The sequence below is a fragment of the Pomacea canaliculata genome, linkage group LG4, assembly GCF_003073045.1.
Source record: "Pomacea canaliculata isolate SZHN2017 linkage group LG4, ASM307304v1, whole genome shotgun sequence".
Classification (NCBI taxonomy): domain Eukaryota; kingdom Metazoa; phylum Mollusca; class Gastropoda; order Architaenioglossa; family Ampullariidae; genus Pomacea; species Pomacea canaliculata.
In genome coordinates, this window is record NC_037593.1 from 15,604,444 (window position 1) to 15,628,657 (window position 24,214).

A 24,214-nucleotide genomic window follows, 5' to 3' on the forward strand; every position below is an offset into this window, starting at 1 on the left:
ACGAGGTCAACCAACAAGAGGCAGCAATTGGCAACGCAAAAATGCTAGCCCCACTTACTTCCCCACGACCAAAATATGTGATAACTAAACACTTTAAATACTCATTTAATATTCCTGCATTTTTACACACAAGCATGCTCTTCATTTAATTTAAAGTCAAATCAAAATAGACAATTACCTCAAACTCACAACTTTTTTCTAGTAAAATGTTAGTGAAGAAAACGGTCAGGTTCCATTCCCCAAACCCGTCTTAAAGCGGGTGGGGTACTAGGTACTAGGTGACTAGGTTGCCCAGAATGTAATCTATTGACTGAGTAAACAACCCGTCACGTGTATCGCCCCTAGTGTGTACAACCTACCTGAGCGATACTAAACTAAATTTGTCGCCAGGCTGTATTTCAGTCTGTCCCTTCCTTCTGAGTGCGACACAGGACAAGCCACCAACCAGTGTCGCCTAGACGCTGCTATGTGCGGGATATCCTATCATATGGAGATAAGAGAAACCAACCGGGTAGACAACAACGACTGAAGCCTAACAAGACTTGCAATGATATTCTTCAACAATTAAAAAAAACCGTGATGTGATAATTAACTAGGAACTGAGCCATCAAACTCCTTACTGAACCAGGTTGACCATTCTGACTGACACAAGGTGTGGAAGTACCTGTGGGAAGATGCACCTGTACCGGCCCAAGGTTCCTGTTTGTGTGGCGATGGGATGTAGTGGGGTGGCCTTGGCGATCCAGCTTGCGGCGGTTATCGGAACCGGGTGGATGGTGTACAAGAACACTTACTCTGTTTACTCGTATTTCTCAGAGGAAGGATTGTTCCGTTATTGCAAGGAAATCACTGAAATTTGTTATACATATGATGAGCGTAAAGGTAAGTGTAAATGTCTTAAATTAGTAAGCTTTCTGGAAAAATTGTTTATGGTATGCAAGAATGGAAGGAGCATGTGCAATCAATTGCATTTTGTAATCTGAAACCACGATGTAACCTTTTAAAGTACAGAGTTGAAAGTATGAAAGTAAACAATAGGGAGAATGTCAACAAATGTTTTTAACAACTTGATAGATAGTTCGGATAATGAGAAAGCTATGAGCTCTCTAGATGTTACATAAAAGATTATTTTTAGAAGACCTTTGAGCCCACATCACGTGATGTTTGTGTTTATAGGTCCCTCAGACTGGGCTAAATATTGTCAGCTGTTCTCCATTCTGTCACTGGGGGCTATGTTCAGCAGTTGTCTTCTCGGAATTCTGCACATTTTCAGACAAGAGACACAGGCACTGACACATCTTGCTGCTGGTGTGAACGGGGTCGCAGGTAAGATTTTAAAATATTTTTGTTTTTCCACTTCTATCTCTTCCTCCTTATCCCCACCCTCTCTCTCTTTTCTAGTCTTTATCAGCTCTCTTCCATTCTCTTTTACCTGTCTCCCTCGATTTCTCTTATCCCACATTGCCCCATATTTAAACGTTCTCAGTATTCATTTAGTTTTGCGTACCTATACCACGTGGTCCCAATGTAATCGATAATCAATACTCGAAGATCCGAATCAGGAGAACGAGTCAACATGTTGATGTCTGCTTCCATTCTTCTTTTTTCAGTCGTTTACATCGCAGTGGAAGTGGGTGTGTTCGCTGGTGAGACTAAGGACATGGTAATAGATACTGCGTCATTAACTGTTTCATACGGGTACTGTTTCTACCTGTCGATCGTTGCTGGTGTGTTGAGTGTCGTCACCGCCATCCTTTACGTCGTCGGAAGAGTCCCAGTCCGTCAGTGAGTTAATGACTCACTCCATGGTATCAGACGCACGCTGAAAACTGTCATCGAAGTGTTTCTTGTGTTGATAAACATTGCTTGATGTTCTCCGCAACCCCGTGTTTTCTAAGACAATAAATGTCTATAATAATTTGTAAAATATTTATAGAGGTGGCGTTTTATGTGTACATGAGTGGGAAGAACAAAATCCATATATCACAATTAAAAAAAAAAAAACAAAACACAGAATTCCTGTGTACAGCTGTAATCAAGTAAAAAATAACAACAGCAATGGCTGTGATTCACGTAAAATAATAAACAGTACTGAAACACAGATATCACACGGAAAGAGTCCTGGAGACTTGCGAAATTTGAACCCATGACCTTTTAAGCAGACAACAAACCAACGGTGTAAGTACACACGCACTTTCTGTCAGCCTCGTTCTGTCAAACCTTATCAGGGTTAGTGAGAAATTTAAAAAAAGATGTCGCGTGTTTCGCGTGCACAATCACACACCACAGTGAGTGACAGGAGACACAGACTGATAAGCTCACTCCCATATATCCTTGCTTAGCCCACGTGACATTCTTGTAAAACACACATAGATGCCCATCTATGAACCTCACAACCCGATCACCTAGTTACAGGTCGTTTTTCATCCAATAACTAGGCCACAGGTACTTTAATATTTAAAAAAAAATTTATTGAGCAACAATGACAATAAAGAAAGGTAATTTAACACCTGAAGGAGAGACACCATGAAGGTGTGTTGTGTACAATCACACTGAGAGATGTGTCATCCGCACTAAACACACCTGCGTGAAATATTGCTGTCAGACAAAATATGTTTCCTGTATTCTCTTTCTTATTACTATCAACAACAGTGACATGAAGGAGATTGGTTCTCTTTTTTGAAATTGGTAAACGACACCGAGGAGTAGTCTCCCTTGAAGCATCACACCAGAGGCAGGTCGTACAACGAAGACAATAAACTTCCCGCGCACCTGTCAGCAGGTAAGTGGTCTAGACTAGGACACACAGAAATGTTAGGTTGTCTATGTCGACAGTTGTAAGCACTCTCAAGAAAGAGAAAGAAAGAGGCAGCTAAGGTTTCTTTGATATATTGTTGATCGGCAAACTATTCTATGTTCTTAGTCCATGATTGTGTTTTTCTTATTCCGTTTTAAAGATTAAAAACTCTCCGGAGTTACTTTTTATTCCACGTGGTCAAACCGCTTTTAAACGACTTTTGTGCCAAACCATTGAAGGCACATCTGATTCACGTCTAATTTTAAAGAATCCCCAGAAAGAGTGTGGGGAATAATAATAATAATAATAATAATAATAATAATAATAATAATAATAATAATAATAATAATAATAATAATAATAATAATAATAATAATAATAATAATAATAATAATATAATAATAATAATAAACAACTCATTTGTACTGCGTTTCAAATCCCTCTACATTCTACAAGAATAAGAGAGACTTGTAAAACTTCGCTGTGAAATACAAGCTCAGTGTCCTCACACGAAGAGCCAGTAACTGTCGAGTAATCAGCGGCACAATGATACCAGATGCAGGCTGATAAGGTGTCATCATAATGTTTGTTTGGTTGACAAAATTTGATGGATGTTTTGTTGTCACCAATGTCGTCTTACAACACCTGTGAGTAACATAAATCACGTCAGCCATTTGTACAAATCAACAGAGGTTTGAGTGTGCACAAATTTGTTTGTACAAAACAAACAGAAAATGTCTACTGGCCGTTGTTAAAAAACAAGAAAAACAAAGATGGTTTTAATTGTATTCACTAGCGAAAACAAATGCTACATTGAAATAACCATGGAGCCAAATGCGAACTTTGAATCCATCGCCTTTCAAACAGGCATCAAGAGAAGTAGTAATATCTAACGGAATAGACACACACACACGCAACTACACCCTTCCCCTTATCTCACAACAGTGACCGAGACAAGGTGAACTAATGACAGCTCACTTCCGGTGTAGTCAAAACGTAAAATATAAGAGTGTTCGTGTGTGGAGGGGGAAACACTCTTGGAACTTGAAATACTCCGGGGTCACTCACACTTTTATATTTTTAGTTATACGTATTTAACCCCGAGACCCAAGAGAAATATCCTTTTTAGTACACTTTAAAAATATTTTTGAAATACCTTTATTTACTTATATTATTTTGAAACTAATAAACCATACAGAGTAAATATATAAGCACGTTTTTCACCATGTTTTTTGCGAATTTTAATGAGATGTCTAATCTTGAGAAACGTCGAGCTGACTCCAGCTGTATCAGTTACTGCAGGTGTTACCTAGAGTACCCGAACTCGAACTTGTTGTTGATTAGGCCTGTATGCCCATTTCAAGGTTGACGGAGGTGGTGGTGGGAGGGTGAGCAACAACCCCAGCCAACAAAGTCCAAAATTTTCCAGCAAGTCCCTGATAACACATTACAGGCTAAACCTTCCTGGTTACTTGCGCAAGAGATCTCCCATTCATTTCAAAGGCATTATATCATGTAAAAGGGAGGACGGGAGAAGAAAACCTAGTAGAGCCTTGACTTTACTCGTCAAGCAGGCGAGATACTTGCCTTCCTGGTCATACAGATATTTATGGGTAAGGTAGCATTGGCACGACCTCTGGTGTGGACAACCAAGGAACAGATGTCCAAACCTATGCTGGAGGATTGTATCCACTGCAACAAGATTACAACATTTGTTTGGTTTTATTTCTTGACATCAACAGATACTACTAACAGATATAGTTCACACCGAAAACAATTATATTAACAGAATATTCTAGACTTTTCCAGGAGAGATCGAAGTATTTATTTATGAACTTACCTGTAGCTGGTATGTGCTTCATGTTCTGGCGGCGGTGGCTGAATGGTTTGCGTTTTTCTCACATCACGGTAGATACAGGCGAGATACAAGTAACCTGTAAATTTAACTCTCCGTCATCCATCAATTAATTAATTATTCGCTACGATTCGCACCTGCAACCAACAAGCGCTGCTAACAGTGTACTACGTCACGCTAGTACACCATTCATAAAGCTGCTAGAAGTTAACACCAATCAGAGATTGAGAGAAATGAGCGACATTTCGGATTATTCAGACGCCGACAGTTTGTAGTTCTAAAAACAACTGCTACTTTAGCACAAGAAATGGAGATTTTCAACGTCCCAATAACCAGAACTGTTGTTCATTCTGTCTGTCTCTCTCATTAGTGTTAGTGAAGAAGACGGTCAGGTTCCATCCCTCTACCCGTCAGAAAGTGGGTGGGGTATTAGGTAACTACATTGCCCAGAATTTAATCTACTGACTGAGTAAACAACCTGTCATGTGTATCGCTCCCTGTATGTACAACCTACCTGAGTGATACTAAACTAAATTTCTCTAGAGGCAGTATATCAGTCTGTCCCTTCCTTCTGGGTGTGACACAGGACAAGCCACCCAACCAGTGTCGCTTAGACATTGCTAGGTGTAGTTTGTTATACCACACACACTACAGAGTCCAGCAGGACCTGGTAAGAGTAGACAGGAGCTTGATTCTGAAACAACGAAACTTGTTCCAACAAGACTGACTGATATTCTTCAGCAATTTCAGAAACTGTGATGTGATAATTAACTAGGAACTGAACCATCAACTCCCACACCAAAACCTGACCACGAAAACTGCATAAAGAGCAGGTTGAGCATCTTGACTGACACAAGGTGTGAAAGTACCTGTGGGAAGATGCACCTGTACCGGCCCAAGGTTCTTGTTTGTGTGGCGATGGCATGTAGTGGGGTGGCCTTGGCGATCCAGCTTGCGTCGGTGATCGGAACCGGGTGGCTGATGTTCAAGAACACTTACGCTGGTTACACGTATTTAACAGAGAATGGATTGTTCCGTTATTGTGTTGAGTTCACTGGCATTTGTTCTACATATGATAAACCTGAAGGTAAGTGAGAATGTCTTAAATTAGTATGCTTTCTGGAAAAATGTGTATGGGCTTACTAAAGTCTTTGTCCTATTAGAAAACAAGAGACCGAGGGACAGGAAAAAAAAATAAAGAGAAAGTGTGTGTGTGAGTGAGACAGAAAGAGAGAGAGAGAGACAGACTCTGGCTTGGACTTCTTTATTCAGTGTAGACATGCAAGAATGGAGAGAGCATGTGCAATGAATTGAATTTTGAAATCTTAAAAAAGCGATGTAACCTTTTTAAGTCCAAAGTTGAAGGCAAGAAGGTATCTCTTTCTCTCCTATATGCTAAAGGTGGTCAGACCCATCTGTACGCATGAATTTACTCCTTTTAACAACTCGATACATAGTTTGGATAGTGTGAGTGATATGAGCAGTCTAGATGTTCTCTCTAGATGACATAAAAGATTCTGTCTAGAAAACCTTTCAGTCCACACCAAGTGATTTGTGTGTTTGTAGTTTTCCCAGACTGGGCGACAGCTTGTCAGACCTTCTCCATTCTGGCACTGGGGGCTATGTTCGGCAGTTTTGTTGTCGGAATTCTGCACATTCTGAGAGAAGAGACACAGGGGCTGACACTTCTTGCTGCTGAAGTGAACATGGTCGCAGGTAACATTTTAAAATATTTTTATTTGTCCACTTGTATCTCTTTCTCCTTATCCCACCCTCTCTCTCTTTTCTAGTCTTTATCAGCTATCTTCCATTATCTTTCACCTATCTCCCTCGATCTCTCTTGTCCCACATTGGCATATTCTTAACTTTGTGTTTGCTTGTCGGTGCATTCGCGTCTGAAAATACAAATGTGGATGCATGTGCATAGGTGTGTGTGTGAGAGAGAGAAAGAAAGCGTTTGAACTTACATGTTTTCGTGTGCATTGTGATTTTAGTGCACGTGTGCCTGAACTGAGCAAGTCGCTATCTTATAAATATCTAAATGTTCTAGTATTCATTTAGTTTTGCTTACCTATACCACATGGTCGCAATGTGATCGATAATCAATACCCGAAGATCCGAATCAGGAGAACGAGTCAACATGTTGATGTCTTCTTTCATTCTTCTTTTTCAGCCGTTTACATCGCAGTAGAAGTGGGTTTGTTCGCTGGTAAGACTAAGGACAGAATAAGGACTACTACATCATCAACAGTTTCATACGGGTATGATTTCTACCTGTCGATCGCTGCTGGTGGGTTGAGTGTCGTCGCCGCCATCCTCTATGTCGTCGGAAGAGTCACAGTCCGTTAGTGAGTTAACGACTCACTCCATGGTATCAGATGTACTCTGAAAACTGTCATCGAAGTGTTTCTTGTGTTGATAAACATTGCTTGATGTTCTCCCTCACCCCGTGTTTTCTAAGACAATAAATATGGACATACAAACACACACCAATGCTCATCAATGAACCTCACAACAGTAAAGGTCACTTTTCATCTATTAACTAGGCCATGGGTTCTTCAATATATTTTAAAAAAAAAAAAAACATTTGAGTAACAATGAAAACAGTGAAAGGTAATTTAACTCCAGAAGGAGAGACACCATGAAGATCTGTTGTGTACAATCTCGTCTAACAACAGCTGTGAGTAATAAAAATTACGGCCGCCATTTGTAAAAATCTACAGAGCTGAAGTTGTATGTATATTTGAATGTGACCAGATTTGTTTGTACATAACAGACAGAAAATATGTCTACTGGCCGTTGTTATCAAACAAGAATAAAAACGATGTCCTTAATTGTATTCACTAGCGAAAACGAATGTTACATTGAAATAACCATGGAGCCCAATGCGAACTTTGAATCTATTGCCTTTCAAACAGGCATCAAGAGAAGTAGCAATATCTAACGGAATAGACACACACACACCTACACCTTTTCCCTTAACTCACAACAGTGACCGAGACAGGGTGAACTGTGTGTGTGTGTGTGTGGAGTGGGGGGACACTCTTGGAACTTGAAATACTCCGGGGTCACTCACACTTTTATATTTTTAGTTATACGTATTAAAGAAAACCCCGAGACCAAAAAAAAAAATTAACCCTTTTTAGCACATTTAAACAAAAAAGTTTTTTAAATACGTGTATTTGCTTATTTTATTTTGAAACTAATTAACCATACAGAGTAAATATATAAGCACTTTTTTCACTATGTTGATGGGAGTTTTAGTGAGATGCCTAATATTGAGAAAAGTCGTGCTGACTCCGGCTGTACCATTTACTGCAGGTCATACCTAGAGTACTTGAACCTTTTGTTGATTAGGCCTGTATACCCATTTCAAGATTGATGGGGTGATGGCGGGAGGGTGAGCAACAACCCAGCCAACAAGGTCCATATCTTCCAGCAAGTCCCTGATAACACAATCCAAGCTAAACCTTCCTGGTAACTCGCGCAAGAGATCCTCATTCATTTCAAGGGCATTATATCATGTAAAAGGGAGGACGGGAGAAGAAAACCTAATAGAGCCTTGACTTTACTCGTCAAGCAGGCAAGAAACTAACCTTCCTGGTCAGACATATTCTGGCCACTTAAGGGTAAGGTAGCATTGGCACGACCTCTGGTGTGGACTTCCAAGGAATAGATTTCAAAACCTATGCTGGCTAGAACAAGATAACAACATTTGTTTGCTTTTATTTCTTGCAGCTACTACCAACAGCTATAGTTCACACCGAAAACAATTATTCACAGCATATTTCAGAGATTTCCAGGAGAGCACAAAATATTTATTTATAAACTGACCTCTAGATGGTGTGTGCTTCATGTTCTGGCAGAGATGGTTGCAGGTTGTGGTGTTAATGACCAACCCAAATAATTCGCATTTTTTTCAGATTACAGAAGATATAAGCGATATAAAACTAATTGTAAATTTCAGCCACCAAAATCTATCTGTTTATTATTCTCTACGATTCGTACCTGGGACTAAGGAGGGCCGCTAACAATGTACTTTAGGAAGGGGTGCTCAAGAACAGACCATAATTATATTCTCATTGTATGCTTGATTAAAAAAATCTCAGTATTCTAGCCAAACTGCATGCGTGTTTTATGGATTTAAAAAGGACTGTCCAACATGCAGCATTACTGAGAGCACTAATTAATTCTGGAACATCTCGTCTATTTACAAAAGCAACAATGCTAATGTATGATTCTCTAAAAGAATGTATTCGAACGAATAACGAACTCACGGATTTTTTTTCAGTGCCTACGAGGCCTCCGACAAGGATGTATAGCTAGCCCAACATTTTTTCCACTTATTATGAACGAAATAGCTGAGAAAATATCTACTTATGGCAAACATAGTGTTCAAGTGTACCTGAGTTTAGCAGAATTGTTTATCCTTATGTTTTCTGATGATCTAGTTTTACTTTCAAGTACACTGATGGGCCTTCAGATTCAGATGAATTGCCTTATTACATCATGCCAACAGGTTGGAGTAGAAATTAACTCTGAGAGAGAGAGAGTGCGTGCGTTTGTTTTTGAGAGGTAGAACCGGTGATCAAGGTCTTGCGGACAACACCGTATTTTTGACGGAGCCGCAGTTGACTGTTGACTGTGGACCTGACTTCTCATAGGGTCAAGCGAGCTGAACTAACGAGGGAGAGCAAATGGGCAACGCAACAAAATGCTAGCCCCTAACATCTTACTCCCCAACGACCAATCACTTTAAAATACCCGTTTAAAAACGGCGGCATTTTAACACACATGGATGAGCTTCATTCAATTTAAAGTGAAATTAAAATAAGCAATTACTCAAACTCACAACTTTCTTTCTTTTAAATTGTTAGTGAAGAAAACGGTCAGTTTTACCCCCACATCAACCCAACCCAAACCCGTCACAGAGCAGGTGGGCTACCAGGTAATAGGTAATTACGTCACCCAGAATGGAATCTACTCAGTAAACTCAACCAATCGCTTGTATCGCCCTTGTATGTAAAGCTTCCCTGAGCGATACTAAACTAAATTTGTAGGGAGGAGGCATCTCAGTCTGTCCGTTCTGACACAGGATAAGCCACCAAAACCAGTGTTGCTTAGACACTGCTAAGTGCAGCATGCTATACCTTGCACATAAAAGAGTCCAGCAGGGCCTGATAAGGGTCCACAAGAGCTTAATTCCGAAACAACGAAACTTGTTCCCAACAAGACTCACTGATATTCTTCAACAATTTAAGAAACTGGGGTGTGATAATTAACTAGGAGCTGAACCAAAAACTGCTTAAAGAGCAGGTTGACCATCCTGACTGACACAAGGTGTGGAAGTACCTGTGGAAGATGCACCTGTACCGACCCAAGGTTCCTGTTTGTGTGGCGATGGCATGTAGTGGGGTGGCCTTGTCGTTCCAGCTCGCGGCGGTGATTGGAACCGGGTGGCTGGTGTGGAGTTTCACTATGAACAGGTATACAATAGGAAAAGGATTGTTCCGTTATTGTGTTGAGTTCACTGACACTTGTTCTACATATGATAAACCTGAAGGTAAGTGTGAATGTCTGAAATTAGTAAGCTTTCTAGACAAATTACGAAAGTCTCTATCCTGTTAGAAAACACTACAAGAAGGAGAGAGAGAAACAAAGAAAAAGAAAATGTGTGTGAGTGAAACCGAGGTAACCTTTATAAGTACAAAGTTGAATGCAAGAAGGTAAACAATATGGACAACATAAAAGGTCAAATAGTTGAATAGTAAAGTCAAATAGTAAACAGTTGAATAAAGTATATACTTGACATAAGGGTAGCTATGAAAACATTCTACAAAGTCAACAAACCATTGCTTGTGTATACAAATAAAGTGCGGACATGATGTGCTAACACCTATATATACAAATTCAGACGAAGAAATAACTAACTTGGATAATGTGAGTGATGTAACCACTCTAGGTTCTCTCTAGAGGAACTTTGAGACCACATCACGTGATTTGCATATTTGTTCCTCTAGACTGGATTAAAGCTTGTCAGGCTTTCTCCATGTTGGCACTGGGGGCTATGTTCGGCAGTTTTGTTGTCGGAATTCTGCACATTCTGAGAGAAGATGCGCAGGGGCTGACACTTCTTGCTGCTGGTGTGAACGTGGTCGCAGGTAAGATCTTCAAAATAATTTTATTCTTCCACTTCTATCTTTTACTCCTCTTCCCCACTCTCTTTTCCCCTTTCTCTCGTCTTTATCAGTTCTCTTTCATTTTCTTTTATCTGTCTTCTCTCGCATTGGCATACTCTTTGTTTTGTGTTTGCTTGTCGGTGGATGCCCGTCTGCAAATCAAATGTGGATGCACGTGCATGTTTGTGGAACCATTTTCATGGCGTGCAGATGTTTCTTGTTAAAAGTTTTTATACTCCCAAGCGGCTTGTGTGTGTGAGAGAGTAGGTTAGTGAATATGGGAAAGTATTATAAAGTGTGTGTCAATATGTTGATGTCTGCTTCCATTGTTTTTTTTTTCCAGCCGTTAACGTTGCAGTGGAAGTGGGTGTGTACGCTGCTGAGAATAATGACCTCATCATGAATAGTATGATGATAACAATTTCATACGGGTACTGTTTCTACCTGTCGATCGCTGCTGGTGCGTTGAGTGTCGTCGCCGCCATCCTTTACGTCGTCGGAAGAGTCCCAGTCCGTCAGTGAGTTAACGACTCTCTCCATGGTATCAGATGCAGGCTGAAAACTGTGATCGAAGTGTTTTTGTGTTGATAAACATTGCTTGATGTTCCTCCCAACCCTATGTTTTCTTACTAAAACAATAAATACTTATATCACTTAGTAAAATATCTACAGAGGTGACGTTTTACGTGTACTTGAGTGGAAAGAATTTTGTCAATATATTACAATTAAAGAAAACAATGGCTGTACACAGCTGTAATCAAGTCAAACAAAACAAACAACAATGGCTACGATCATATCAGTGATTCCTGTAGTGGACAAAGCAATAAACAGTTCTGAAAAAAAACACAAATCACAAGGAAATACTCCCGAAGACTTGCGAATTTCGAACCAAGGACCTTCTAACCAGGCACCAAGGAAACGATGTAAACTCTACACGCCCTCTGTCAACCTCGTTCTCATATGCGTGTGGCGTGCACCGACTCACAATCACACACCACAATGAGTGACATAGCACACAGACTGATAAGCCTCTCCAAAAATCATGGATTAGTCCACTTGACATTATTTTAACACATACGAGGGTCATACAAACAGTTCTAAGCCTCACTTTCACTTCACCCTCAGCCATAGCTGAACATTTTTGTTGTGGTAACACACTACCACTTCTTATACAACTAGAAAAACTGATACAAATTTCTGTTTTGGCGAGGCCCATACAAAAGTGAAGGGTAGCACGACAAATCTGAAAAAAAGGACAAAACAGAGGCCCGAGCAGACATTATGTGCAAAATAAAGATACGACACCCAAGGAAGTCCATGAAGACATGGTACAGACACTTGCTGAGGACTCCCCCTTCCTATGCAACTGTAAAGAAGCCTCCTAAACTTTCGTCTGATTTTAACTCGGAGATAGTAGCCAAGTCGTGTCCTTGCCACATTAAAAAAAAAAAAAAAATAACGGCGTCAGAGGGCCTGATAAAGTTTGAAAATATAGTACAACATGTTTTGTTGACTGTTTGAACATTTGTCCTGCCCCTGCTCCCCTGCCATATATTTGCTGATGTGGCATGGGGTATTCAGAAACTATGTTCCCAGAATGTAATCTACCGACTAAGCAAATTCAACCCGTCAGTCGTCTCGTCCCTGGTTTGTAAAACTAAATTTATAGATAGGCATGTCACTGAGTATGTCACATGACTAACCAGCCTCGCTCAGACAGCGCCAGGTAAAGGGCCTCGTGTCACACCGCGCACATAAGCGTCCGGAGAGACTGATAAGGTTGACAAGCGCTTGATTATAAAGCCAGGTATCCTGTCCCCAACAACACTAGCAACGATAGTCTTCAGCAGAGATCTTATGGTTGACTAGAAGCTAAAAGATTCAACTCCTTGCTGCACTTGAAAAAAACTGCATCAATAGCACGAAAAACGTTGACACAAGCTGTGGAAGTACCTGTGGGAAGATGCACTTGCACCGGCCAAAGCAGCCTGTCTGTGTGGCCATTGGATGTAGTGGGGTGGCCTTGGTGTTCCAACTCGTGGCTGTTGCCGGAACCGGGTGGCTGATGTTCAAGGGTGACTATTTACTTGAGCAAGGACTATTTCGTGCTTGTGCCAGGTCTCAGAACATTTGTTCTGCATATGACTATGTTAAAAGTAAGTATGTAAAGGTGTTAAATTAGTAAACCATCTGTAAAATGTGTGTGGTGTGTGCATACGTAAGTCTTCAGGCTTTTAGAAAACAGAGATAGAGTGATGTAACTTGGGCCATCTGTTAAGTGTGATGGTCCATCAAGAAGGTCCACAGTGCAATAACAAGTGTTACTGACGGTTACGACTCCGATGGAAAGGACCCTCTTCCACAAGTCTGTTGACTCTGTAGAAAGCATGAATACCACATCTTTAACTAGTTATGATCGACTGTTGCCTCTTTGTTAGGTCTCGTGCCATCAACACCCCTTCACCCCAAAACGATTTCCACACTTTGATAAGAATGTCCATCTTCCTGGACCCCGAGCAAACTTGACAATTAGCTACCTTGGTATGATGGTATTCCGCTGTGAATAATTTGCATGTGCAGGTCTCTATGTACACCTGGTGAGTGTGTTCACCGTCCCTGTGTGTGTGTGTGAGAGAGAGAGAGAGATGTAAAACTAACCGTATGTTGGATAAGTAGAAATGGAATATTCACTACTTTGTGCATGTTTTGAGAGATCTTCTGAACAAAATCTTCATTTTCAGCCAATTTCTTCAACAATTCAGATACGTTTTCCACTTTCTACAGTCAGCTTTAAATGTCATATCTTATTTTAATGTGAGTGTCTAGATTTTACTTGAGAGATAGATTCTCTCTGGAAGAACTTTGAGACCACATCACGTGATTTGTGTGTTTGTTGTTTTCCCAGACTGGGCTAAAGCTTGTCAGGCCTTCTCCATTCTGGCACTGGGGACTACTTTCTGCAGTTGTGTTCTCGGAATTCTGCACATTCTTAGAGAAGAGACACAGGCACTGACACGTCTTGCTGCTGGTGTGAACGCGATCGCAGGTAAGATCTTAAAATATTTTTATTTGCCCACTTCTCTCTCTTACTCCTCACCTCCACACTTTCGCTCCCTAGTCTTTATCAAATCTCTTTCATTTTCTTTTTAAGTCTTCTCTCGCATTGCCATATTCTTTGTTTTGTGTTTTGCTTGTCGGTGCATACCCATCTTCAAATGCAGATGCACGTGCATGTTTGTGGAACCATTTGTGTTAGAGAGTAGGTTAGTGAAATTGTGTGTGAGAGAGAGAAACAGAGAGAAAACGTTTGCACTTACCTGTTTTTTTTGTGCACAAGTGATTTTTGAGCACGTGTGCTAGACCTGAGCTAGTCGCTATCTTAGAAGTATTAATTTAGATGTTCTCGGTATTCATTTAGCTTTGTTACCTATACCACGTGGCCCCAAAATGATCGATAATCAATACTTGAATATCCGAAGCAGGAGAACGAGTCAACATGTTGATGTCTGCTTCCGTTCTTCTTTTTCAGCCGTTTACATTGCAGTGGAAGTGGGTGTGTTCGCTGGTGAGACAATGGACTTGGTAACTAATACTACGTTTACAGTTTCATACGGGTACGGTTTCTACCTGTCGATCGTGGCTGGTGTGTTAAGTGTCGCCGCCGCCCTGTTTTACATCGTCGGAAGAGCCCCAGTCCGTCAGTGAGTTAACGACTCACTCCATGGTATCAGATGCTCGCTGAAAACTGTCATCGAAGTTTGTTTTTTGTGTTGATAAACATTGCTTGATGTTCCTCCCCCACTTCAACTCCATGTTTTCTTACTACAAGAATTAATGACGATAATAATTTGTAAAATATCTATAGATGTGACGTTTTATGTGTACATGAGTGGAAAGAACAAAATCCATATACCACAATTTAAAAATATACACAATGGCTGCACACAGCTGTAATCAAGTCAAGCAAAACAGCAGCAATGGTTACGATCATATCAATGGTTAATGTAGTGGACAAAGTAATAAACAGTACTGAAACACAGATGTCATGCGTAAAGAGTTCGTGGAGACGAAATTTGAACCCGTGACCTTTTAAGCAGGCAACAAGCTAACTGTGTAAACTCTACACACCCTCTCTGTCAGCCTCGTTCCGTCCAACCTCATCATGATTCATACCTTATAACTTCGAGACTTACAGTAAGCTCAACATTCAATCTTGACATAAATACACAATTCGCACTGTCAAAGCAAGAAAGTTACTCCCACTCCCACTGGCATCTCTTACTGTCCAACGGTCTAGAAATATTCCACTGTGTTTCTATAGAAACGCCAGTCATCGATGGCCTTCCTCACAGTTTTGAACTATATTCTTTCTGGTCATAGAAAATTCACTCCGTGTAAGACAAGTAACACAAACTTTTTGCTCAGACTCCGAGAGTTCTCCCTCGCTGAGGAGTGTCTCCGCTGGTCACGTGATTCTCTGTTCTTCCTATGTTTGGCGCTTTGACTTATACATTCTCACATTCATTGTTCCCATACATCTAGCCATTGTGTAGCAAAACATAGTCCAGGACAAAAATAAAACAGAAAAGTACATAAAAAATAAAATTATAATCTCGAAACATAACAAACTGTGGACATTTGTAAGATATTTCCGTTTATGTCCAGTGACAGGCACGTGATACAGGGAGGTAAGCAAGATTTACTCCTTTCCATGTGCATTGTCGGTGTGACCTCCCTTAGTATGTGTTGATAAACATTGCTTGATGTTCTCCCCCACCCTATGTTTTGTTACTAAAACAATAAATGCCGACAATAGTTTGGGAAATATCTACAGAGATAACGTTGTATGTGTAGATGAGTATGAAAAGGGAAGTTGTCCATTACATTACAATTGAAGAAAACAATGGCTGTACTCAGTTTTAAACACGTCAAACAAAATAACAGTGTTGGATATGATTATATCCATAATTCATTTACTGAAACAAGCAATAAACAGTACCAAAAACACTAATGGAATCTTGAAGAACTTTATGCAGACTTGAAGACATACTCATAACTCATCAACAGACCTAGAATACTAAATGTTTACTTTGATTAAAGATTAAAGCACTTCAGATGGATTAAATTCATTTCATGTCAGTGGTGATCAGTAGTGACGACCCTGGTTGATATGAGAAAATTAGCCGCAGAAAATATTCAGTTGTTTACTTGTGCACATACCTTATATCTAAAGTGATTTTATCTTTCGGGAGTAAAATAATTAAATTCCTGAGCGCAATATTCCAAACACACAGGTGTAGACAATCAACCAGGGAAGTTATTACTGTCTTGCAAGTTTCAGCTTGCTCTGTGATGACTGTTTTGAGATAACGCTCATCCTGTTTGCAGACTAAGTCACGTGAGTAGCCAGCCACTAGTATTGCTTGGGCACAGCAATATAAAAAGTGTTGAATGTCTTATCACATGAATAAAACAGTCCAGGAGAGAGTGAACGGCTCGGACGCAGCTGACATCTGACTGAACTTTGACAGCTTCACTGAAACAGCGCGCAAGATCAAGCAGGAAGAATAGGGTTCGAATCTCCTCTGGAGTCTGACAAAGAAAGCGGTGTGGTCTGAGAGATAAAATATATTGTGACCAGTGTGCAACAATGCCTATTTACATGCCCACGATCCAGTCATGGCAGCCATCGCCTGCAGTGGGGTGCCCCTGATATTGCAGCTCGTGGCTGTAGCGGGAACCGGGTGGATAACATCTGCAGTTGGCGATTTGGGGTTGTTCCGTTTCTGCCGTGACACTAGATTAATTCATGTTTGTACCCTAATAACCGATGTACCAAGGTAAGTATTTCTACGTATCTTTTGTGCGTATATGAATGTGTGAGTTTTGTGGCCACTAGTAATTAATTATGCATGACACCGGTAAAAGGTTTTTACGGTTATGGTCCACATGAGACAGTCCTGGAAAATGTGTACTTTGATAACCAACAATTAAAACAGTCTCTTCCCTCTCATTTCATCCTCCTCCCGCAACACATTCATACACACACCCACATGCACACACGTGAGAGAAGATTCTCTAGAAAAGAAATAATTAAGGACCTCGATAGATAAATAGAGCGAACGGTGTAGCCTACGTGTTAGATATTTGTAATATTATTATCAGGGAGAAATAAGGAGAAAAATAAGAGAAACATAAGGAGAAACAACAACACCATCTATTACCTTATGATCTTTGTTTCATTGGAAAGTTTTTAGCACAAGGTGAAAATCCTCTCCAGAGAAATTAGTCTAGGGATGAGTCCAATCTTAGCTGTCCGAGCCACCGTCACTGCTTCTACCCTCAGTTTGAACTCACGTGACCTCGAGTGACATCATGCCTATGTCGTATGTCATTGTTTAATATTGTTTTATTGCTGAGTCAGTTGCCAGATTCAAAAGTTTTCAGCGTACATAATATTGTAAGTTAGGACTGTCAGTGGGAGCCAACGGGTTTGATATCGGGGTGTCTAAGGTTTAGATTGTTTGTCAACATGTAGACAGGTTTGCTATCGTGTTCGTTAAGTTTCAACTGATTTGTCTGTCGTGCAGACTATTGGCGGGCTTGCCAGGTGTTGTCCTTGGTAGGGGAGTTGATCATTTTTGCCAGTTTTTTCATCGGCCTTCTACACTTATTCAGGGAGGACACAACGAGACTCACTATTCCTGTCACGGCGCTGAGTGCAGTGTCGGGTAAGACAAATGGTTGATGTGGATGGTTGTCCTTTCTCCTCTGATGCGCATGATTGAGTGCGTTTGTACTCGTCTACATCTACATCTATGAAATGCGGTTGCAGTCTGCTCAACTTGAATTTACTCAAACAGTTTCTTCTTCTTTTACAGTTGCCATCCTGATAGTAGAAGTCGGTGTGTTCGCTGGCAAAACGTCGGCGGTTTACCCGATCACATTATACCTACGGCTACGGTTTCTATCTCTCCATTGCGGCTGCTGTGCTGAGTTTGGTGTCCACCATCCTGCACGCAGGCGTAGGATTTGCTCCTCAGTGAGCGACTGAAGGATGTGAATCGCAGATGAGTACACTGTCTTCAGATGTGCGTTGACTCCAGCAGTTCCATGTCTTTGAAAGTCTCCTACTTACATTTACGTGTTCTGTCAGAGATCAGTGAAGCTCGGTGTTACTCGCTATTTCAAAAAATTCGTTTTCTAAACCTGACATGTTGAGTTAAATACAGAGTCGACTTGTGTGTACACTTGAGAGGGTCTTATGTTACACACGTCACTTCTCAAGTTATTAGACCTACATTAACCGTCTGCACGTAATTTTCACGTAATTGTTATCACACATGTTGAAAGATAAACTAAAGCCACGATTGCTTTAAAATGTTGTGGTGTGCATTGTTTTGTTCGTGACTAGATAAGCTCAGTGATACTAAGAATCTGGATTAGAATGTCTCTTAAGGTTAGAAAGTGAACGTGTGTGTGTCAGCAGAGATAGCCGGGTGGATAGCACTAAGGCTGTGCACGCTACCTGTGTAACGCAACCTACTTCGTCACACCCACATGTTGACCCAGTTGTTGTTGTTGTTGTTGTTGTTGTTGTTTGTTTGCGTCCAGATCAACTCTATTGACATAAAAGTACATAACACATATAACATCGAAACATAACTAACTGTGGAAATTTGTAAGATATTTCTGTTGATCTCCAGTAATACAGGGAGGTAAGCAAGATTTACTCCTTTCCATGCGCATTGTCGGTGTGACCTCCCTTAGTATGTGATGATGAAAATGATGATGATGTCGATTTGTAATGCGCAGGTATCCATTCAGAAGAATGCTCATTGCGCAGAAAAAAGAACAAACGAAGAACAAATAAAGTGAACAAATATATAAAACACCAGGAAAAGTAAAAAAATAGACAGAAGTGTTTCTTGGTAGTTTAAGACTGGTTTGAAAGAAACAGATGGGTTTTCAGTTTTTTGCGGAACGTGGTTTGTGAGGTGATGGTGGAGAGTGACGATGGCAGAGCATTCCACAGCTTAGGTGCCGCATTTTTGAAGGCCCTGGCTTGTTGGTGTCTTCCACTGCAGGGAGACAGAAGCGTGACTGGGAGCCTGAGCGCAGGGTACGTGACGGCTGGTACGGAGGAACTATCTCTTGCAAACTATCTATGTGTTGATAAACATTGCTTGATGTTCTCCTCTACCCTATGTTTTGTTACTAAAACAATAAATGCCGATAACAGTTTCAGAAATATCTACAGAGGTAAGGTTGTAGGTGCACATGAGTATGAAAAGGGAAGTTGAAGAAAACAATGGCTGTACTCAGTTTTAAACACGTCAAACAAAATAACAGTGTTGGATATGATGATATCCATGATTCATGTAGTGAAACAAGCAATAAACAATACCAAAAACACTAATGGAATGTTGAAGACGTGCGATATTTGAACCATGACCTTTTAACAAGGCTGTCGCGTGTCGCCGATTGTTGTGCTGTCCATGTTGTTCTTACCGTACTGTGCTGGCCCGTCGCTGGGTGGGTGCGTGCGGATGGGGAGAATCAAGGGACGGTTTACCTGAGTCCCTGTGTAACCCTATCCGTCTCGCGAGCCCAAGAACCCTGACTCGCGGCGTCGTCGTCGCGCGGCGAGCAGGGACTCACGTGACCAAGATCTACCCGCACGAGGCACGGGGGCCAGAGAGGGCGGGCTGCCGCCAGCGAACACCTTGAGCGGACATTTGACTGCCACCCAGCAGTGCGTGCGGGTGGTTTGTTTTCCCTTGTTGTTTTGTTGTTTTTTTTTTCTTCTTCGCCTACTGTAACATGCCTGTGCACAGGGCAACTCTTTTATTGTGAATTATTTTTGATGCTTGCTTCCTATTAGTGTTATTTTATATTAGTTAATAAACCTGTCTGTTCTGTAAACTTTGTCTTTGTCATCGTTGTGTGGTTTGCGCTCAGCCCGGGGTTCGAATGGTTTGTACGAAAGCCGTCTCCGGCCGAGCGTGCATCCTCCGCCGTCTGGGGGTGGTACGCGACAATGGCAACAAGCAAACTCTTTAAACTCCAAACGCTTCGGTCCAGAGAGTCCGCCTCTATTACCAGTGAGATGTGGTTTCTTTCACGAAAGAGTTCGCAAACATGTCAGCCTTTATGTGCAGGCGTGAAGCTGTTTTAGAAGCGAACATAAGTAAACAGAGGTTTTGTTCCCCAATATTTTGACTGTGGTTGATTGAGAAGTGAGTAGATATCATTTGTTTATCCTAGTCTGCTTTTCTCTTTTACTTCAATGCCGTCATTACAAATGTGGAGTTTTATGAGAGCTAAACAAGTTTGGTAAACAAAGATAATGATAACTCGATGCTTTTTTTAGATGTCTCTAGTAACCACATTTACAAACAGAATGACACAAGGTGAGGTCACAACGGATGTTATCAGCATAGCCTGCCTACATTGTACTCACTGCCTTCTTTCACACATATAACTGGAGGGGAGTGGAGGGCCTGAGAACTTTATGCAGACTTGAAGACATCCTCATAACTCATCAACAGACCTAGAATACTAAATGTTTACTTTGATTAAAGATAAAAACACTTCAGATGGATTAAATTCATTTCATATCACTGGTGATCAGTAGTGATCACTCTGGTTGATATGAGAAAATTAGCCGCAGAAAATATTCAGTCGTTTACTTGTGTACATACCTTTTATCTAAAGGGATTTTATCTTTCGGGAATAAAATCATTAAATTCTTGAGCAATACAAACTCACAGGTGTAGACAATCAACCGGAAAGTTATTATTGTCTTGCAAGTTTCAGCTTGCACTATGATGACTGTTTTAGGGATGAGCGTTATCTCAGCCTCTGCATCCCGACTAAGTCACGTGAGTAGCCAGCCACTAGTATTGCTTAGGCACAGCAATATAAAAGGTGTTGAATATCTTATCACATGAATAAAATAGTCCAGGAGAGAGTGAACGTCTCGGACGCAGCTGACATCTGACTGAACTTCGAAACAGTTTCACTGAAACAGCGCGCAAGATCAAGTAGGAAGAATAGGGTTCGAATCTCCTCTGGTCTGAGAGTGTGGTCTGAGAGATAAAATATATTGTGACCAGTGTGCAACAATGCCTATTTACAAGCCCAAGGTTCCAGTCATGGCAGCCATCGCCTGCAGTGGGGTGGCCCTGATATTCCAGCTCGTGGCTGTAGCGGGAACCGGGTGGATAACATCTTCAGGTGGCGATATGGGGTTGTTCCGTTTCTGCGTCTACACGCCTCCTTTTAACATTTATGTTTGTGCCAGATTTACCGATGCAACAGGTAAGTATTTCTACGTTTCTCTTGTGTGTACATGAATGTGTGAGTTTTGTGGCCACTAGTAATTAATTATGAATGACACCGGTAAAAGGTTTTTACGGTTATGGCACATACGAGACAGTCCTGTAAAATGTGTACTTTGATAGGCAACTATTACAACAGCATCTTCCCTCTCACTTCCTCCTCCTCCCGCAACACACACACCCACATGCACACATGTGAAAGCAGATTTTCAAGAAAAGAAATAATTAAGGACCTCGATAGATAAATAGAGGGTTAGGTGTTATGTGTTACATATTTGTACGATTATTGCCAGAAAAACAACAATAAGGAGAAACAACAACACCATCTATCACCTTATGATCTTTGTTTTATTGGAAAGTTTTTAGCACAAGGTTAAAATCCTCTCCAGATAGTCTAGGGATGAGTCCAATCTTAGCTTTCGTGCCACCGTCACTGCCTATACCCTGATTTTGAACTCACGTGACATCGAGTGCCATCATGCCTATGTCGTATGTTATTGTTCAATATTGTTAATTGCTGAGTCAAAAGATTTAAGCGTACATAATATTATAAGTTAGGACTGTCAGTGGGAGCTAACGGGTTTGATATCGGGGTGTCTAAGGTTTAGATTGTTTGTCAACATGTTTGCTATCGTGTTCGTTAAGTTTCAACTGATTTGTCTGTCGTGTAGACTATTGGCTGGCTTGCCAGGTGTTCTCCTTGCTAGGGGAGGGGACCATTTTTGCCAGTTTTGTCATCGGCGTTCTACACTTGTTCAGGGAGGACACAACGAGACTCACTGTTCCTGTCACGGCGCTGAGTGCAGTGTCGGGTAAGACAAATGTTTGATGTGGATGGTTGTCCTTTCCCTCTGATGCGCATGATTGAGTTCGTTTGTACTCGTCTACATGTAGTTCAAATGTGTCCGTGTGACATTTACATGCAGTCTACTCAACGTGAATTTACTCAAACAGTTTCTTCTTCTTTTGCAGTTGCCATCCTGGTAGTAGAAGTCGGCGTGTTCGCTGGCAAAACGTCGGCGGTTTACGCGATCACACCCACCTACGGCTACGGTTTCTATCTCTCCATTGCGGCTGCTGTGCTGAGTTTGGTGTCCACCATCCTGCACGCAGTCGGAAGATTTGCTTCTCAGTGAGCGACTGAAGGATGTGAATCGCAGATGAGTACACTGTCTTCAGATGTGCTTTGACTCCAGCAGTTCCATGTCTTTGAAAGTCTCCTACTTACATTTACGTGTTCTGTCAGAGATCAGTGAGGCGCAGTGTTATTCGTATTTCAAAAAATTCGTTTTCTAAACCTGACATGTTGAGTTAAAGACAGAGTCGACCTGTGTGTACACTTGAGAGGGTCTTATGTTACACACGTCACATCTCAAGTTATTAGACCTACAATAACCGTCTGCACGTAATTTTCACGTAATTGTTATCACACGTGTTGAAAGATAAACTAAAGCCACGATTGCTTTAAAATGTTGTGGTGTGCATTGTTTTGTTTGTGACTAGTCAAGCTCAGTGCACGATACTAAAAACCTGGATTAATATGTCACTTAAGGTTAGCTTCACTACTTTATATCACCAAGACTACCACTAATGAGAAAGCTGAGATCATAATTATTATGTTCATTATTTGTTGACAAACTTGACATCACAACTTTGACCCTGAAGACTTATAGGAACCATAAGTGTGTTTGTGTATATATAAAATATCCAATCTCTCTTTACATACGTATCCTTCCCTCACCGCCATCTAATGGTCCATACAAATCATGTCTACTCACTTCTGACATAAACACATTATCTATATAATCTAGTTATATTTAAATGTACATAAAACTACGGTTATAATATACAAGTATATAAAAATTCCACAAGTTGAAATACACATTTCAAGACCGTTTTAATATATGATCCGAGCAACAGTGGCCGGCACATATTATGGTACCACACTCTAGTTTAATCAAATATGTGTTGTGCAATGCTTTTATCTCCCTTGAGTACAAATGAGGGGAGGACAGGTGATAACTAGCAGGGTAAAGGTGTATCGGAGAATAAACTCTTATTAGTGCATATAATTCATGGGTCACTGTTAGATTTCCTACTGTATTTTCTTTTTAAAACATCTTTTCTTCCTTTGTTTCATTTACTTTCCACCCGAAGACACCCTCCACCACCATCTTGGAGAGCCTAACATCTCTTAAAATCATGAAAGTGTGTGTCAGCAGAGATAGCCGGGTGGATAGCACTAGTGACTCATGCCGTGCACACTACCCGTGTGACACAGCCTACTTCGTCCCACCCACATGTTGACCCAGTTGTTGGGTGGGTATCTTGAAATGGAAGGTGCTGGCTTGGGGTGGGGTGAATATGGAGCCGAAGGGTATCAGGTGCTGAGCGAAGTATGCGGCATAAAGTCCGGAGTAAGGTAATCATGGGCTCAGTGATTGAGACATTTGTAATAAAGGTAGTCCAGTTTATAAGTATTACAGTCAGTTTGGCAATCAGTTAAAAATCAGCAAATTTGGGTTGTGGGCGCTGGTTGAGGTGATCTGACTTCTTCCAGAACAACAGATGGACTCGGTATTCTGGACGGGTTGAGGGTTGAGGGGTGTAGCGACGGGGACGGTATGGCCATTAAATACTGAGATGTAGCAGCCCGGCGGGAGGCGAACCACCAGCTTGACCACTTCATCATGAATGAGGTGAGCAGGACAGTGAAAATACGTTAGCCATGGAAGAAACACGATTTGACCACAAACACGATGTTGGGCAGAAGGGAGAGAGTGGAGTCCAGAATGAGGCTAAGACTCTGGACACTGGCCATGACGTGGGCAATGGCTTCAGACAGAAACTGCCGTTGTTAAAGAACGATAAATCAACGAAACAATAACTGGACTAAGTGCTTCTAGTCTTGTGTGAACTACATCATATAAGATGTAAAAACACAGCAATAATCAGTATCCAAGTAAGGAAAGTCAGACAACAATACCTGATGAGAAGTGAACAGGTCTGAGCACAACTTTTAGGGGAAGCATGAAATGCA

General features: G+C 41.1%; 5 protein-coding genes across 5 annotated transcripts; all 5 read left to right on the forward strand.

Annotated features, from left to right (window-relative positions):
- The first annotated feature begins 315 nt into the window (after positions 1-315).
- Positions 316-1,929, forward strand: LOC112563286. Its single transcript, XM_025237132.1, has 3 exons — positions 316-882; positions 1,177-1,326; positions 1,611-1,929. The coding sequence occupies exons 1-3, from the start codon at positions 675-677 to the stop codon at positions 1,787-1,789; spliced, it is 537 nt and encodes a 178-aa protein (XP_025092917.1). The 5' UTR covers positions 316-674; the 3' UTR covers positions 1,790-1,929.
- Positions 1,930-4,985: 3,056 nt separating this feature from the next.
- On the forward strand, positions 4,986-7,486 carry LOC112562393. Its single transcript, XM_025235640.1, has 3 exons — positions 4,986-5,739; positions 6,219-6,368; positions 6,826-7,486. Exons 1-3 carry the CDS (start codon positions 5,532-5,534, stop codon positions 6,999-7,001), a joined length of 534 nt encoding a protein of 177 aa, XP_025091425.1. The 5' UTR covers positions 4,986-5,531; the 3' UTR covers positions 7,002-7,486.
- A 2,173-nt stretch (positions 7,487-9,659) lies between these two features.
- Positions 9,660-11,499, forward strand: LOC112562870. Its single transcript, XM_025236442.1, has 3 exons — positions 9,660-10,215; positions 10,673-10,813; positions 11,175-11,499. The coding sequence occupies exons 1-3, from the start codon at positions 10,014-10,016 to the stop codon at positions 11,351-11,353; spliced, it is 522 nt and encodes a 173-aa protein (XP_025092227.1). The 5' UTR covers positions 9,660-10,013; the 3' UTR covers positions 11,354-11,499.
- An 804-nt stretch (positions 11,500-12,303) lies between these two features.
- On the forward strand, positions 12,304-15,664 carry LOC112562961. The gene is made up of 3 exons (XM_025236591.1): positions 12,304-12,987; positions 13,737-13,877; positions 14,361-15,664. The coding sequence occupies exons 1-3, from the start codon at positions 12,795-12,797 to the stop codon at positions 14,534-14,536; spliced, it is 510 nt and encodes a 169-aa protein (XP_025092376.1). The 5' UTR covers positions 12,304-12,794; the 3' UTR covers positions 14,537-15,664.
- A 5,106-nt stretch (positions 15,665-20,770) lies between these two features.
- On the forward strand, positions 20,771-22,647 carry LOC112562962. The gene is made up of 3 exons (XM_025236594.1): positions 20,771-21,154; positions 21,846-21,986; positions 22,147-22,647. The coding sequence occupies exons 1-3, from the start codon at positions 20,959-20,961 to the stop codon at positions 22,308-22,310; spliced, it is 501 nt and encodes a 166-aa protein (XP_025092379.1). The 5' UTR covers positions 20,771-20,958; the 3' UTR covers positions 22,311-22,647.
- The last annotated feature ends 1,567 nt before the right edge of the window (positions 22,648-24,214 follow it).